A 17,031-nucleotide genomic window follows, 5' to 3' on the forward strand; every position below is an offset into this window, starting at 1 on the left:
ATTAGTGGTTAGGTTTTTGCACACCTGGCGGTATTAACAATGGTGGGCCTAATTTGTCCAGCTAGTAATTCCTGCTGGAAAAATAGCATGAGGGTTTGGCTGCAGTAGCAGTGTTTTTTTCTTATCGGATACCAAGACCTTGCTTCCAAAACCTCCATCCCTCTCCTTCTCCCATCCCTTTCCCTCAACTCCAAGCTCCACTCACGGGTATGTGCACACATATACTACCTGCTCAGAGCAGGTGGTAAATGAATGGGGTAAAATATCATGCAGTGTTGAATCCCGTTTGGTTTTACTGCCTGAAAAATGGGACCTGCACAGTAATTTCTACTTGGAACTGCACTGCACTGGGGCATTTTTACTTTGTTGATGTTACTGTCACCTGAGTACTGGGCAGCTTAGAATCAAAGTTTTCAGTGACTGTATTTACAGGTTGGGAACGGTGGAACCCTATTTCAAAGATAAAAGAGTTTCTTCAGTTGTGTACTAAGATGCATTTGCTGCTCTGGGGATTAACTATTGTTGTCCATGTTTCGATTGATCATACGTGAATCTAGATACATAGGTTTCCAGAAGCAATGTTGAACAGTTTTAGATGCAGGATTTACCCAGCTGAGAGATTTCTCATTCTAGAGATAAATTTGAGAATACCTAGGGCCAGCAGCTATGAATCAGTTAAATCTGAATCTAAAAAATGCAAGGTCTAAGAATTATGTAATACCAGTTGCAATAGGATGGGGAGAAATTGGGTGCTGGTTAATGGGGGGGGTGGAATCCGACTCAAGCAACAGCCCCAATCCATGTCAGGGCAAACCACAAAAAGTCACTAAATTAACCTGTGCTCAACCTTCTGGTAGCTTGGCACAAAGCAGTCAGGCTACACTTAGAGATGTAAAGTATGTATGCAGCACACAAACAGTAAAACAGTGGAAACACAGCACAAGAAAAATCCCACATCAATTTAGAAAACTAAATAACATTTTTTTACAGCAAAATGACAAACATCTTATCAGTAGAATGGAGATATGTAATTTCAAAGATTTAAGGTAAGTCTACCTCCTAAAAGAACAAATTTCCTTTTGTGGTTACTTGGTCGTGCCAGATTGTGTGAAAACCACATGTTCATGCTGACCATAATGGAGCATGGGCCAGATACAGGGATCAGGTGATCGCACTAAAGCATTACTTTCTAAAGTCCAGCATAAACAGTTCCCTTTTTGGTGGAGGAAATCTCAAGGAGAAAGTAAAGTACCATCGATGGTCATTGCTGTAGCGCATAGAGCAGGTCAGGCATCACAGGCGGTCATCACTGTAGCATGAAGATCATGTCGGGTTACATGAATGATCATTGCTGGAGATGTACATTGATGCTCACCGTATGCTGTCGAAGCTGTAGTGCAAAGTGCAGATCTTGCACACTACTGGTCATCACTGGCCATTGCTGTAGCACAAATAGTTTGGTTCACTGGGCATGTTGATGGTCAGCATGGGTGGTGAGATCTAGTTGCAAACAGGCCCATTCATGGTCATGAAGAGTCCAAAACTTCAGGATTTAACTTTTCCTTTAAAAGAAGCTGAACGGATGCCACATCAAGGGTCCAGGACCTCAGGGGCACTTCCTGAGGATGAGGAACTAACTCCAGCAGAGGCAAACAAGGCTAAGGCTGGTCCATTTGCAAGGCCAAGCAGGTCCATTTGCAGCAAATTAGCTGGGCAGCTGCAAAGAGGCCTCTGGAGCTTGAGCAGGAGTTCAGTCATCTGACCCTTGGAATCACTTTAGACTGGGATGAAGGGTGCCAGTCCAGTCTTCTTTCTCAAGCAGCAGGGCAGGCCTCAGTTAACAGGGTAGTCATCTGGCATCGGGGCAGTCCTTCTTTTGTAGTATACACAGGTCCAGGAGTGTACTGAAGAATGGATCTGAGGGTCCCTTTTTAGGTCTCGGCTGTAGACAGTACGCAGGTGCTCTCTTGAACTAAGACATGCTGTATCTACAATGTGGGATTCAGGCCGCCTACAGGCTTGCCATTTGCTGGCATCATCAGCTCTATTTTGCATTCTCCTAATTTGACAAGGGCATGCACACGTCATGCCTCTTCTGGGGTTTAGCCCTCCACGAGCACACACCCCAACTTCTGCTAAACATACAGAGTGGGCATTTTCTTCCATTGTTTTGGGAATACTTTTTTTGTTTTCGATTGGGGACGGTACAGATACACGTTAGGAGCGCTGGTTATGTGTTGCTGCCACTTTTCATAACATACTTAAACAGGGGTAAGTCTACACTGCAGTCTGACTTTTAGCTTGAAAGCGAAGGCATGCGCTTCTGTTTTCAGCATGTGGGAGCCATTTTGTGCCCTGTTAGTTTCAGTGCTTTACATATTTACCAGTTACTTTGAATTGAACTTTTTTTTGGGACAAGTATACAGAGTTTTGTAATTGTTTTGGTAATATTGCTTTTGCTTTCACATTTTGTGACACTTTTTTGTTTTTCTCTTTCCCCTTCTTTCTTATATGTTTCTTATGTTTACAGTAAATGCCTGATGCAGAAAACTAAGTTCTGAATGCTGAGGCACCTTAATCCTAAAGGCATCTCAGGTCTCTTTAATCAATTTTCAGCCCCTCCTTGCCCCTTCAGCTCACTGTTGCAGCTTTCTGTTTTCTAACTTTGTGCCTCTTTTTCATTTTTCTCTTCCCCTGCCTTTTTTCCCTACTTTAAATGCCTGATGGTGAAAATAAGTGTGGGACCATGAGTGTGCCCCACACCAGAAAGCACCGTCTCAAATTAAGCGCTACTTACAAGAACACTGGTACAAATTAGGCACTGTTTACAAGAACACCAGCTCAAGTTAAGCACTGCTTCCAAGTAAACCAAAGGTGTGCTTTATCCAGGCCCAACTGCATGCTGATTTTCAGCTTGGAAGCAACGGCATGCACTTATGTTTTTAGCATGTGGGAGCCATGATGTGCCCTGTTAGTTTCAGTACTTTAATTTTTTACCAGTTACTTTAAATTCCTCCTCTGAAAAATGCGGCTGCTGCATTTAAATGTGTGAGCACAGAATATTGAGGCTGCGTAATCTTAAAGCAATCTTTGGCCTCTTTCATCCATTTACATGTACTCCCTGCCCCTTCAGCTCCATCTTTCTTTGCTGTGTCTTTCCCATATGTGTTATTTTCTTCCAGTAATTACCTGAGGCATAAAAATATCATAATCCTATTGGTGGCACAGTTTCTGTCATTAACTCAAGTGGGGCGATGGCAGGCTACATTTAGGACATGATGTTAAACACTTCATTGAGAGCAGCTGTTACCTGAAAGGGTCCAGCTTTTTTTTACATATTGAATATGTTTGTGAAACATAAATAAAACAAGCATTGGCCAAACCAATAGGTTTCAGTAACCTAAGGGCTATAGGCTTTGGCAATGTTGATGCATTTGTGTATGTTAGTAAAAGCAAACCCACAGCCGTACACTAATACATTTACAGTGCCAACGCCTGAAGCTCTCGGATTGACGAGACCTATTGGCTTTGCCAATGCTTCTTTATCCCTGGTTCCCACTGTGATCTGGAAGAAACATCATGTGTTTTCCCCTTACAGAAGTGTCTGGAATGTCCTGACTTCCTGCTATGGTCCAAGTCCCTCTAGGGGCAAACCAGGCCAGTGTGATGTCTTTTGTGTGTGAGCTGGCCAGTGCCTTTGAAGTGCAAGTGTGATATGTGACAGCTCTGCCCCCATCAAGTCTGAATCACCCATCAAGGCAAAAAATAGACCCTTTGTTATGGTAATGTCTGGGAGCAATATACTTGTGTGGGTCGGAACCGGCACATCAACCCCATTGCGTGGATCAGAATCAATGCATCACCTCCCCATCGCACGTTGACTTTGACGCATCACCTTTGGAACTGCTGCATCTGAGACCCAACACATCAGTGCTAGTGCATGGAGAAAATCAGCACATCTTTGCAACTGCAGGGCCTTCAGTGTGGGAATCAACACTGATACATCACTTTAGTCTGCTCCTCACAGGATCAAGATACTTTTGTTTAGTGAGCCTATGTTGGTCCCTGTATACATGCTCCATCGCTCCAAAATGGCTTAAATATGATGACAAAGTAACAACCTCCAATATGATTAATAAAGAGTTAGTGCAGGAATGAGGAAATTGTGATACAATATTGGTTTGCACCAATAGCCCTCACTTCATTTGTTGATCGGTTACTAGGTTCACTATTTATTTTTGCAGTCCTAGATATTTGTGCTAATCATTTTTAAAACATTTCCCATGTACATTTAGCCCTATTTCTTGCACTTTAAGATACTTGTGCTTTCTAGTTATATAACACTTGCCATCTATATATATATGAATTAGTTCACATTTCGGGCCAGATGTATCAAGCGTTTTTGCATTCGCAAACAGTGCGAATGTCTGTTTGCAAATGCAAAAACACGTTTCACGATGTATGAAAGGCATTCGCAGTGGGAAAATAAGAAATCGCAAACTTCGTGATTTTTTGCAAATGAGACACGAATTAGCGTGTTGCAAACAGCGTATCGCAAACAGCAATATGATTTACCGAATCGCTTTTTGCGAAACGCTAATTGCGATACAGAATAGCAAATCGCATATAGCGATCTCCTAAATCATGCTGCTATTTGCCAGATGCAGATTGCAACACGCAAAAACGGATTCACAATGCGATGTAGCAAAAAATCGTAAATTACGAATATTCGCAGAATGCCCGTTTGCACATGTAATTTACCACAAACTGAAACCAGGTAGTAACCAGGTGCAACCTATATAAAGAGGCTCAGAATGCCTCAGCCCCTCTTCCACAATGGCTGCACTCTAAGTCATGGCGAGGAGAATGAGGATCTTGGCAGGTTTGAGGAGAGAGAGGAGGAGACAGAAGTGCATTTTCAGAGTGTGCATCACCCTTTTTTGACCAGACTGAGGAGGAAATTTATGATAAGTACAGGTTAAGCTCATCCATGGTACTTGACCTGATAGATGAGCTACAACCCATGCTGAAGCGCACAACACACAGGACCAATAGCATACCCACACATGTGCAGGTATTATGCTCCCTGCACCTACTAGCCTCAGGGAGCTATCAGGGGGTCATAGAAGTATGGAGGTGCTTACAGGTGTGTGTTGCATCAGTTTCTCACAAGTCCTGTAGGTGAGATTCTAGTTCAAATGGCCATCAGTACCTTTCACATGGGAAGAAAAATACAGATGAGAACAGGGCTTAGAGACTACAAGCCAGTGCATAATTTAACCTGACGTCCATGCATACAGATGTACAATGACTATGACATACCATACTAAAGGGTGAAGCACACTGGATTACTATTGTTAGTCTGTGTGTCTGGGTACACATATTACCATTACAGGGACCTCTTAAGACAGGTGGGGTGAGACCAGGAGCATGGGTGTGTCAGGACTTAGGACATGGGCTGACATGTACATGGAATGTCATGTGCACAATGCTTGTCATAGGTGTGGCACTTGTGCTGTCTATGTTCTGCTTAGATGGAATTCTAGTCCCAGATAGTCCTTGAAAAGATAGGTGCTGTACGACTTACTGCTGTCAAGGGTCTGGTCATACATACCTGTTCCCAATGCAATAGCACATCCACTGCCTCATGTATGAGCCTTTTTTTTCCCTTATTGACTGATGGTGTCTTACTTGTGTGCCATATGCTGCGATGAACCATGTTGCCAACATGTATGTGTGAAATAGGTGTGGTACTCTGCTATTGCCCTTCAAAGGTGAAATTTACAGGATATATGTCATTTACAGTGTGTGTGAATGTGACTGTTGTATAATACGCATGACAATTGCTTTGGAAATTTCTGTGTCCTGATCGGTATGTCCTCAATGCTCCATGAGGCGACACTCTTATTCTGATAGTTAGAGATAAAGGTGAGCAAAAATTATTACCCAGACCATGATATGGTGATTATTATGGGTGTTTTTTTACATATGTTGATACAGTGGTGATGGTGAGTTGTTTCAAAAGAAATTGTTCACAATATTTGTTGTCACCTACGCAATCCAGCAGCTGTGTTTTGTTGGTTCCCCTCATGTTGCAGGCCAGCATCCTTCTCTTCTTCCTCTTCAGGCATTTGTGGCTCTGGTTCTAATAGGGGAATGTTCCTTTGTACACAAATGTTGTGCAGGATGGCACATGTTCAAATGATCTTGCAGACCATTTCTGGTGAGTATAGGAGGCAGCCACCAGTGATGTTGAGGCACCTGAATCTCGACTTGAGGATGCCAAGGGTCCTCTCAACTATGGTGCGTGTCCTCCTATGTGCCTCATTGTAGGCACGCTCTGCTGCAGTGCTTGGGTTGCCAAATGGTGTCATAATCCATGGCTAGATCCCATACCCCTGATCAGCTGAAAGAGAAAATGATTGAGATCATGTTGATGTAGCTTGCTCCATTAATATCACCTTGTATGGCAGTAGTTGTCTTGTGTTGTCTGTGACTCTTTTGTGTTATTGTGTTGATTCCTTGGCTTCTAGGATGTACCATCTGCATTGGGTTGTTTCCTTGGCTGAACGAGTGTTTGCCTGCTGACCGGTTGTCAGCAGTATGTTTTTGGGATTTGCAGTACAGTGTGTACTACCAAGCATTGTGACTTGTGATACAGGTGTTCCTGTGTCTTCACTGGGGTGAGATGATAGTTCCATACACAAATTCAATTTGACAGTGGTGGTAACATGTTAGCATCTATGTACCCTGGGCATCTCATACTTTTAGACATATGCAATGGATTAATTTAAACATCAGTGACACGTTTACATTTTGCAAGGTGACAATTAGCCAAACCTTTCCACACGTTGTGATTATTGACGTCTTAACATATGACTGTACACCAATTTCAGATGTGTGACAGGTTCACTGCAGACCTATCAAACATGCCTAGCGGTGTCACGACCTCAGTGTGTTCCTGTTCACATGTTGCTGTCGTGGTGTATATGTTGTTTGTCCTATAGGGTTGCTGTGCAGTGTGTATATAAGTAGGTTTCTGTGCTTACCAACAAGTAGTCCATTGCCATATCGTCCATCCTCGAAGTGTTGATTGATTGTACAGTGACGGAAGATGAATGAGTCATGTACACTCCCAGGATACTTTGCCATGATGTTGGTGATCAATCCTTGGTGATCGACAATGGCCTGCACATTGATGGAGTGTGTGTGATTCCTGTTGTGGTATAGATGTTCAGTTGCAGCAGGTGGCACAAGGTGTACATGTGTGCAGTCAATAGCACCAAGGACGTGTGGGAATCCATTAATGAGGTAAAACCCCTGTTTTGTCTCCTGCTGCTTCTGCTGTGTGTTTGGGAAGCAGATGTGGTGTGGTGTGAGTCTGATGATGGCATCCAGTACCTTGGGCAGGAAGGCAGAGAATGATGGCTGTGATATCCCAGCAACCAGGGTGCCAGTGGTTTGAAAAGAGCCACTTGCCAACATGTGTAGTACAGCTAGCAGCTTGGTTTCTGTTGGGATAATGCGGCGTGTCAGCAAGCTGGGTGCCAACTGTGGCTCAATGTTGCGCAGCAGCTGCTGAATGGCTTGCCAGTTCAACCTGCACCTCTGGATGATGTCATGTTCCCTGAGGCCATGAACGGTTGTCCTGGTGCGGAATATCCTCTCCTGCCTTCTGCGTTGCCTTTGGGGTCCCTGCTGGTGTTGTGGAAGCTGCTGTTGTTGTTGCTGTGCTCTGCGTCATCCAGCATGCACGCTGGATGAGAAGCACCTCCATGTCTTCCTTTTGCTGCTCTGCTGTTGCTTCTGTGTGTTCTGATTAAATAAAGGTGTGTTTGCCCCATTTTAACGCCTGCCCTGACCCAAGGCGTTAATTTTTGACGCAAATCGGCCTGAGCATCATTTTCTGCCTCCGCCTCCCGGCCGAGCGGGATTTTTGCCCGGTACCATAAATACGACGCACGGGCTTTTAAGTCATTTTTTGGACGAGAACACCTACCTTGCATATCATTAACGCAAGGTGGTTTTCCACATCCAGAAAATGCCGCACACAGCGGGATTTTGACATCCTAGGGCTCTGGCGTCAAAGTTTAAATATGGGGCAAGGTTTGTGCCGAATGTGCGTCAAAATCTTTGACGCACATTCGGCGAAGACGGAGTATAAATATGCCCCTTATTATTTTAATACTTTGCCAAGATAAAATAGAAACCTAGTTGTAATGATTTTTTTATATTTGTCCCCATTCTCAAACGGAAAACAGTAAGAGTTATCTAGGGTACTATAATTTTTGCTGATAAAATTATTTAAACCAAGCAGTTTTTGTACTCAATTCTACTGCCACACTTTCCACATTCAGTATTAGCGCGATCAAGGCAAAACAGAACAGAGTAATCTGGAGTTTCCCAGTAGACCAGTGGCACATTACCTGAAGGAGGATGTTCCTTAGCATACGCTCCACTGCAAAGGGACCAGAAGGTGTTGGGAGGTGCATATTATTCTCATGTTAATAATAAGCTAATCACACTTAAAGTCGCATTTCTCCTATTACTAAGTGCTACAAAAGAAATGTTAACTGTTAACCAATTTATGCTGCCGTTGTTACCAAACTCGGAAGGGCAGGCGCCTGAGGCAGACTTGGGCACTGATTTATACTTTTTGGTGCAAAACTGCACTAACGCAGTTTTGCTCCATAAAGTTTAGCAACAGCTTGCACCAATTCTGTGCACCAGCCGGACACCATATTTATAGAATGGCACAAGCTGGTGCAAAGGGTAGGCTAGCTTCCAAAAAATGAGATTAGTTGAGGGGGGCTGGCAGTATGGAAGAAGGGGGTTTTGCACCAAAAAATGACGTTAGGCAGGTTAGAGTAAAAAAAAGGACTCTAACCTTCCTAGCGTCATTTTCTGATGCAAAACCATCCATACCACATGACTCCTGTCTTTGAAAAGACAGGAGTCATGCCCACCACCCCAGTGATATGGCCATTGCACCCAGTGTAGGGGTGCCAACCTAATGGTCCCCAATGGCACTTTAAAAAAAATATATACTTACCTGTACTTTCCTATACTTACCTGAGATGTGGTACCCCATCCCCGGCTGTCCCTCTGGTGTGGGTGGGGGTGTCCCTGGGTATGGTGAGGGCACCTGTGGGCTTATTCCATGGTGTTCCACCATGGAAATAGGCCCACAGGTCCCCTAGCGCCTGCCCTGACCCAGGCGTTAAATAATGGTGCAACGCAAGCTTTGCATCATTATTTGATCCCTCCACCCCCTGTGCGTGATTTTAGCACGGGGAATAAATATGGCGCTAAGGCCATAGAGCCATTTTTTGCACGGGAACGCATAATTTGCATCTCATTGATGCAAAGTAGGTTTCCATGTCCCAAAAATAACTCTATCTACATAAATTCGGTGCTAGACTGGTCTAGCACCAACTTATAAATATGAAGATAGTTTTGCACTAAATTTGCGTAAAAAAGTATCAAATTTGGCGCAAAAACAGGTATAAATATGCTCCTTGGTGCAGCAATAACTTTTCATCGGTTTCATCACATCACACAAAAATAAAAATAAATGAAAGGTGTGCATGTAGTAATATCCAACAGTATGCTGTTTATGAAAACATACTTGTGATTGACTGTCAGAAGGGCATCCAGGGTCCTAAAACAGCACAAGATGAAATTGATGTGTCCACTGGACTAGCACATGCAAGGGAAATCAGGGCAATCGGAACGTTAAATAGTTTGCATGTAGACAAAGTGGGTAACTGTGTTACAGGAACATACTTGTTTTGACCATCTAAATAATCCAATTATGCGAAGTTTCACATGCCATTCCTGTGCTGCAGTCCTGCAGAATAATGTTCACTCCCAATGTTCAGGACAATGTCCGGATAGTTCTGTTTTCAATAAATGTTCTTATTGGGAAATGTTTAACCAATATGTTAAGACCACACTCTCTATAATTTAGCAATAATAGAAACACAGTGGTGTCTATACAAAACATACTTTGTTAAAACAAAGGAAATCTCAAAACAAAAATGCACTCTGCAATCATGACACAGCTGGATAAACAATGACTTAAATGAACAGATGCATGTCACACCTTTGTCACTGCTTTTTAATGTGGGAAGAATGACCAATTTCCACAACTGTGAAGAGCTTTTCATTTCAAACTTTAGCAGAGACTGCAACTCATGCCCTCTCAATAAAGATAACATACCATCGTAGAGCACATTTCCCTGAGCTAGACTAAAGTCCCCAAAGAAAAAATTACTTACTTTCAGTAACACTTGTGGCCTGATTTAGATAGGATGGGTTACTCCATCAATCACAACAGTGACAGATAGCCTGTGCGCCGAAATATAGCATATAATGGGATTTATATTTCAGTGGACCGGCTATCTGTCACCGTTGTGATGGAGTAACGAATCTGCCGAAATCTAAATCAGGCCCTTTACCTGGTGTATTCTTCTCCTTGGAATATTCCCAATGCTTCAGACTGGATTTAGAAACTTTTGAGCAATCCCCCCTGCTCGTCAGTAGGTGGTGTCATTCAGCTCGGCATGGCATCGTCGGCATTGTCTGTGCTGGAAATGATGTGCGCGGTGCTTATATAGACACCACCCCAGGGCTCTGACCTTGGTTCTTGACTGTTATTTCCAACCCAGAATCACAGAGCAAACCTGAGGAGGAATGACTTGTGTGCCCGTGATGTATTTAATAGAAGACAGTTTGCAGAGCGGGAAGCGGCGAGGATGGTGAATCGGTAAGCAATCTGTGGCTAGATAGAATCTCCACTAGCTAAAGGGCTACCGAAGGTAAGTAACTTGTTCATCTGATAGAGACTTTTAGTCACTGATTTCTTACTGTAGAATAGATCCCAAAACAATCTCTCCCCAGAGTTGGTCTGCGGACCGTCTAAGTCTTAGAATTCCTTGAGGACTGATCAGGCAAAGTCACCATCTCACTGAAGCTGACCGTCAAGGCAACAGTATTTAGCAAACATGTGCAGTGAGGCCCATGTAGCTGCTTGATAGATGGCCAGCACTTGGAGTCCTCTTGCTAGCACAGTGGTTGGTGGAGTAAGCTCCTAAGCCCTCAAAAGACTGTTTCTTGGCCATTGCACAGCAGATCTTATTGCAAAGGAATATCCATCGAGAGATGGTTCTCTTTTGAATTGCCTTTCTTTTACTTGCCCCACAAATGTGACAAAGTGTTCATAGTCAACCTGGAATCCTCTGGTTAATCGATATAGAATAACAGTTTTTGAATCCAGATGCTGGAGTCTCTCCTCTTATTTAAAAGAATGAAGGGTGAATAAAAGTTAAGCAGGTGATGCTTTGCCCCATGTGAAATTGTGTGACCACCTTTGGCAAAAAGGAAACCAAGGCCGTAAGAACCAGCTTGTCTGGGAAAAAGGAATCATACAGGGGGCTAACGAAAAGCATTTGCAATTTTCTAACCCTCCTGCTGATCTTATCACTATCAGGAAGACAGTTTTGATCGTTAAGAGCAGTAGAGGACAGCTGTTCATTGGCTCCAAAAGCAAACAAATGAGAAAAGGTGAGAACTAGATTTAAGTCCCATTAGGGCATAGTGAAGGCTGAGGGAGGAACCACATGTTGGGAATTGTTAGGAAATGTAATCACAACAGGTAACTTAAACAGGGAAAGTTGATGTGGCAACCTTTGGGAAAGCAGAAATGGCATACAGATTTCCTATTACTGCACCAAAAGCAAAGCCTTGTCAGAGCCGACAAAGAACAAAAAGGAGAACTTCAGACAGGGGTACAGAAAAACGATCAACTGATTTTGAAGTACACCCAGCCACAAATCTGTCCTATAGGCATGTGTAGATGGCTTTAATAAAAGCATGCCCGGCTGCCAGAATGAAATCACATTTTTCGAGAGGGAGAAGAAACACCCTCAACATTCCTGCTCAACTCTACATTTGAAGGCAGAGAGTGAACAGGTTTGGGTGGTCTACCCTGCCCTGTTGCAGTAACAGGAGAACTCCTGAATGGACAACTTCACCGAAGGACAGATACTCATGCTCAGTAGTGTGAAATACCATACTCTCTGTGCCTAGTTTGAACCCATTTAAATGATTAAGGTCTGGTCATTCTTTATCTTCTTGAGAACTCAGGATAGGAGTGGTGTCAGTGGGAATGCATATAGGAGTCCAAAGCTTCACTTGAGATGACATGCGTCTCTGAGCGATAACTGCTATGGAATCTCCAGCATGAACAAAATGCTGAAAATACATGTTCTCTGCAGTGTTGAATAGATCTAACCAATGCTCTCTCCAATCTTACAGGAGACCTTTTATGTTCTCTGGATGAAGACGCCATTTGTGATTTGATAGGCATTGTTGGCTAAGTTTGTCTGCTCTGGCGTTTAGACAGCCACCAAGTGTGGAACCACCAGGGAAATGCCCTGACGTTCCAGCCATGTCCAGATGCACAGGGCCTCAACCTCACCTCACCTTGTTTAATGCACAAAATGGCAGTGATGTCCGTAAACACTTGCACTAGCCTTCCCTTGATCGATCGGAGAAAGATTTGCAATGCGTGCTGGATCGCCCGGAGGTTGAACAGGTTGATGTGGAGCCTGGACTCTGCAGAGACTAGAGCTCTCTGATCTCCACCTCTTCCAGATAGCCACACCAGCCAAGGAGTAAAGCATCTGTCCCCACTGTGAGCTCTGGATGGGGAAGAGGTCTGTTGTTGAGCCAGTCACCATCCATGAGCCACCACTACAGCTCTTTTGCAATTCCATCCAGTGTCTGGACCAAGTCAGAGAGATTTCCCTGATGATTAACCCACTATGCCTTCTTGTCCCACTGCAGAGCTCGCATATGCCAACAAGCCTGTTTTACCACCACAATTCAAGGAGGGATGAGACCTAGCAGACTCCGACTCACTGAAATCTGAGCTAGAGGCTCAAATATCAGTATCTTAACCCAAATATCCTTGACTCCCACTTCCAAAGAATAATACTGAAACTGCAGTGTTTCCAAAACAGCTCTGATGAAAGGGAGCATCTGAGAGAGAGTTGTGTATGACCTCGGCCTGTGTGCAGTGAGCTCCTGTGAGTGCAGGACATCTTAAATAGACTGGAGGTGGGAGACACTGCCTAGGATGAGCTTGCTTTCAAAAGTCAATCACCAAGGTGGGGGAAGGCTGGAATCCCTGACCTGCGTGTATGTGCTCTAACTAATGCCATCACGTTGGTGAAGACCTGAGGGACACTGGTAAGGCTAAAGGGAGCACAGCAAACTGATAATGCTCCTAGCCCACTGTAAACCACAGGTAGAGTCCGAGAGTAGGCAGGATGGGAATGTGTAAATAGGTATCCTGCAAGACCAACACTACCAGCCACTCTCAAGGGTTGAGAACAGATGGGTTCTGAGCCAGTGTGAGCATGTTGAATTTTTACTTTTTCAAAAAATAATTGAGAGGATGCAGATCTAAAACAGGACGGAGGCCTCCACCCTTCCTTGGCACCAGAAAGTAGTGGAAATAGCAACCACAACCTACTTCTGATGGTGGAACAGTCTTGATTGCGCCTATGGTCAAAAGGATCAGTACTTCCTGTTGCAAGAGCACAAGGATTTGTTAAAACTGTAACATTTTTTCTATAAAGAAGACTGGTTGAATGACCAACTCAGACTGCCCCTGAAACTGAAAATAGAGTGAAAAAATGACACCTCAAGTAAAAATTGTCATACAGTTACAATATTTGTATATGTACTGATTAAATTTGAATGCAAGCACGAAAGGACCAAAGCAATAAAACAATATACTTGAATGCGAGAATGCTGAGAGACACTGATTCTTGGTTATGCAATGCAGTTCTTGACTCTCATGACTTCTGAGTATCTCTTTTTGTAAAGCAATGAAAGTATATGGTGCCTTAGGAATTATTTTGTACAAAATCTAAACTCAGATCATGACGAGATCAGGAATCTTATGGCTTTTGGCCATACTCAGAAGGGGATTGGACATGGGGTCTAACCTCCCCCAGACTCGCAAACCCCTACGGACACCCATTCTTTTTTCACAGTACTTCTGCAGTACCGCCACACATGTGCCACCCCACGGTACCCTGGTGTAGTGCAAGCTTCACGTATTAACACTTGCACAGTTGCAGAGTATTCTTGCAGGACCACAAGAGAGGGCCGCCTGGGTCTCGCAAGAGTCACACGGCACCAGACCAGAGCCTCCTTTGGACCCGTGGGAGTACAGCAGGACTCGCAGTACAATGTTTTTTTTTTTTTTTGTGGACTCATGGGTTCAAAGCACCCCTCCCCTGCCCAATTCTACTTTTTTTTTTCTATAATTCAGGACCCCGTGTCCTGTAATGTCGGCCTCAACTTTTTTGTATGTGTTGCAGGCAACCAGTCAGTTTGCTTGGTAACCAGTGCTGGAGCAGCATACATGAAAAAACCCTCTCAGCCAATCAGAATGCTCTATGTTGTTCTTATTTGCTGTTTTGTGGGAATACCACAGGACCCACCATCCAGATATCACTATATTTTCAAGCCTAATTTCTCACAAACAGTTGAACAGATTTGCACTAATTCATAAGAAGCCCTCTTTCTAAGTAAAGATCTAGCTTTCTGCCAAACTTAAAGCATTTAAGCTTTAAAACTACTCAAGAGTTGGCTCTTTCCGTCATAACCACCTTTTTCAAACAACTATGAACTGCATATGCCTATGTGGATAAATATTTCTTTCAGATTACATGTATATTTCTATTTATTTATAGTTTCTTTGGTAAATATGTATTGCTACTGTCATAACAAAATACACACACACTCTTTAAACCTGTCTGACTAAGTATTTTTTACCCATGATTCTAATTATGTATTGTATGTGCATATGTGTGTATATTCATGTGTGTGTGTGTGTATATATATATATATATGTGTATGTATGTGTATATGTTGTTTCTGTGCTTGGCATGTTCGTGGATCATTGCATGGCTCCTGGTTTTGGGTTGTTATACTAGATATCTATGAATTCCTGCTCTCATCTTATCACACTTATCTACTCATCACTCTTATGTCATGTCTCTATCAAACTATCCTCCATTCTCATTCTGACTCACCCCAAATCCCTTCTACCACTTTCATCTCCTAAATATCTCTGCCTAAGCTCTTCCCTCCACCTCCACATCTAACTCACCAAACCTCACTCTACCTCTGTGACCTCCCACACAGCCCTACTAAATTCTCCTGCATTCATCTCACCCTGCTACTATGCTCTCTCTAACCCTTCCACATACTCTTCCGCCCCCCTTTATTCATCCCAAGCCTTTGGGTTCAGTAAATAAAGGATATACTCCCAATTAACACTTCTGGATTTCTTTCCTCCTCCACCCCTCCATTACTCCAGTCAATCTAACTAACAAACTCTTATATCCGCGGCTCAAATTAACTCATAATAATACTAAAACTGTACTCATTATTAAACAATACTAATCCACCACTAATTCTTGTTGGGTTCCGGAGTAGCGTGCTACTCATCGAAAATCGCTTTGACGCCTCGTCAGGGGTAGTAAGCGTTATATAAATACGATTACAATACAATACAATACAATCTGTTATTTTCATTTCCAAAGGGACTTGGCAAGTGAATGTTACAAGCAATATTAAAATAAAATAATGTCCAATGTATGTGAGAGTCACTAGAGCGAACCAACAAACAAGATCTTGGTGTATCATTAAAAATCCAAATAGATGTGGCGTTTTACCTCTCTGTTGTATGCATTATCTTCTGTTATTCGTTTATGTGGCTTTCAAAAATCACTTTGTCCCCGGTAACTCACCCTATTAAAAAAGTCCTAAACAAATGTGGTGGTTTTTCTGTAGTTGATGTGCACCATACAATGCTTTAAGTCTGCTTAAAGATTCAAAATTAATTACTTTTGTTTGTAAAGAGAAATTTAGTGTCAACCCTGTTTCTTCTCAGTTCTGCCTCCAGGTACCGCTACAATTTTTAACTTGGCCTATGTTACTGACTTGATTCACAAACTTGGAATTGTGACAAACAGCATTGGAGGAGGAGACTCAAAGCAAAATTTGCTGGCCTTGATCAACAGCATGTCAGGTAAGGGAACTGGATTTATTAGCATGACTCAACTTTTTAAGTCAGTCACATTCTCTGCTGTATTTTCATGACTGTCACTGATTTCCTTATCACTGATTATTGTGTTGCTTAGTTTTGTTGCTAATTTTTCCAACACATTGTTACTCATTTAGTGACTATGGGGCCTATTTAGAAATTGCCGCGAGGGCAACCATGCCACTAGGGTGTCAGTGGACCCTGCTTTGTCTGCAAGTTTGCAGGCCACCCACCATATTTGGGAGTTACCTCTGGTATGGCAGGCTGTTTCTGCAGCAAGGGCTCCCACTAACACCACAGGTGCTCTTTCAGTGAACATGCATGTCATGGTGGATAGCTAGATATGTGTTTTTATACTTTGGAAAGCAGAAGAGTTCTCCTGAAACACAACACAAACTGCCCCTCATGAGCAAAGAGTATTGTCTAGCCTCTGCTCCTGGTACATTGTTTTTATTTTCTTGCCTTTCATGACCATCCTGAGTAGCAATTCTGAATGCTTTAATGCCCAAAAAGTGTATCCTCTCCGACATTCACCCACTAGCAGTCCTGTGGCCAATGGGCCACTGGTTGCAAGTTTTCAAAGGCTGAGCTTGTTCGTTGATACCCTCTATGACTAGGGAGTTTAAGAAGTGCTAGTGGTTGGCAGTATCAAAGGCAACTTAAGCAGTACCAGAGGACACAATCAGATACAAAGTCATCAGCATACTGGATAGTGGTACCTTTTCTACTACAGTTGGATCAGGCGATTGTAAAGATGAAGGTACTCTTAAAGATGGTTAGATACGATTTTTTAGAAATGTTCCATAGATACAGAACATTGGTCAGTGAGCTTGGGTTAATGAGCCATGGGACCGACATTCAGGAATGAAGAAAGTCACATTTGAGTCGAGAAGTATTGAATA

The 17,031-nt window shown here is 43.1% G+C and overlaps 1 protein-coding gene across 5 annotated transcripts in view; it reads left to right on the plus strand.

Moving 5' to 3' along the window:
- Positions 1-17,031, plus strand: part of LOC138246148 (cytosolic phospholipase A2 gamma-like) — an 823,362-nt gene that overhangs the window by 521,342 nt on the left and 284,989 nt on the right. For all 5 annotated transcript variants that reach the window (XM_069200427.1, XM_069200426.1, XM_069200424.1 and 2 more), the window contains one exon: positions 15,977-16,114. In XM_069200427.1, coding sequence (XP_069056528.1) covers positions 15,977-16,114 — 138 coding nt within the window. The remainder of the gene's footprint in view (positions 1-15,976; positions 16,115-17,031) is intronic.

Source organism: Pleurodeles waltl, chromosome 7 (genome assembly GCF_031143425.1).
Source record: "Pleurodeles waltl isolate 20211129_DDA chromosome 7, aPleWal1.hap1.20221129, whole genome shotgun sequence".
Classification (NCBI taxonomy): domain Eukaryota; kingdom Metazoa; phylum Chordata; class Amphibia; order Caudata; family Salamandridae; genus Pleurodeles; species Pleurodeles waltl.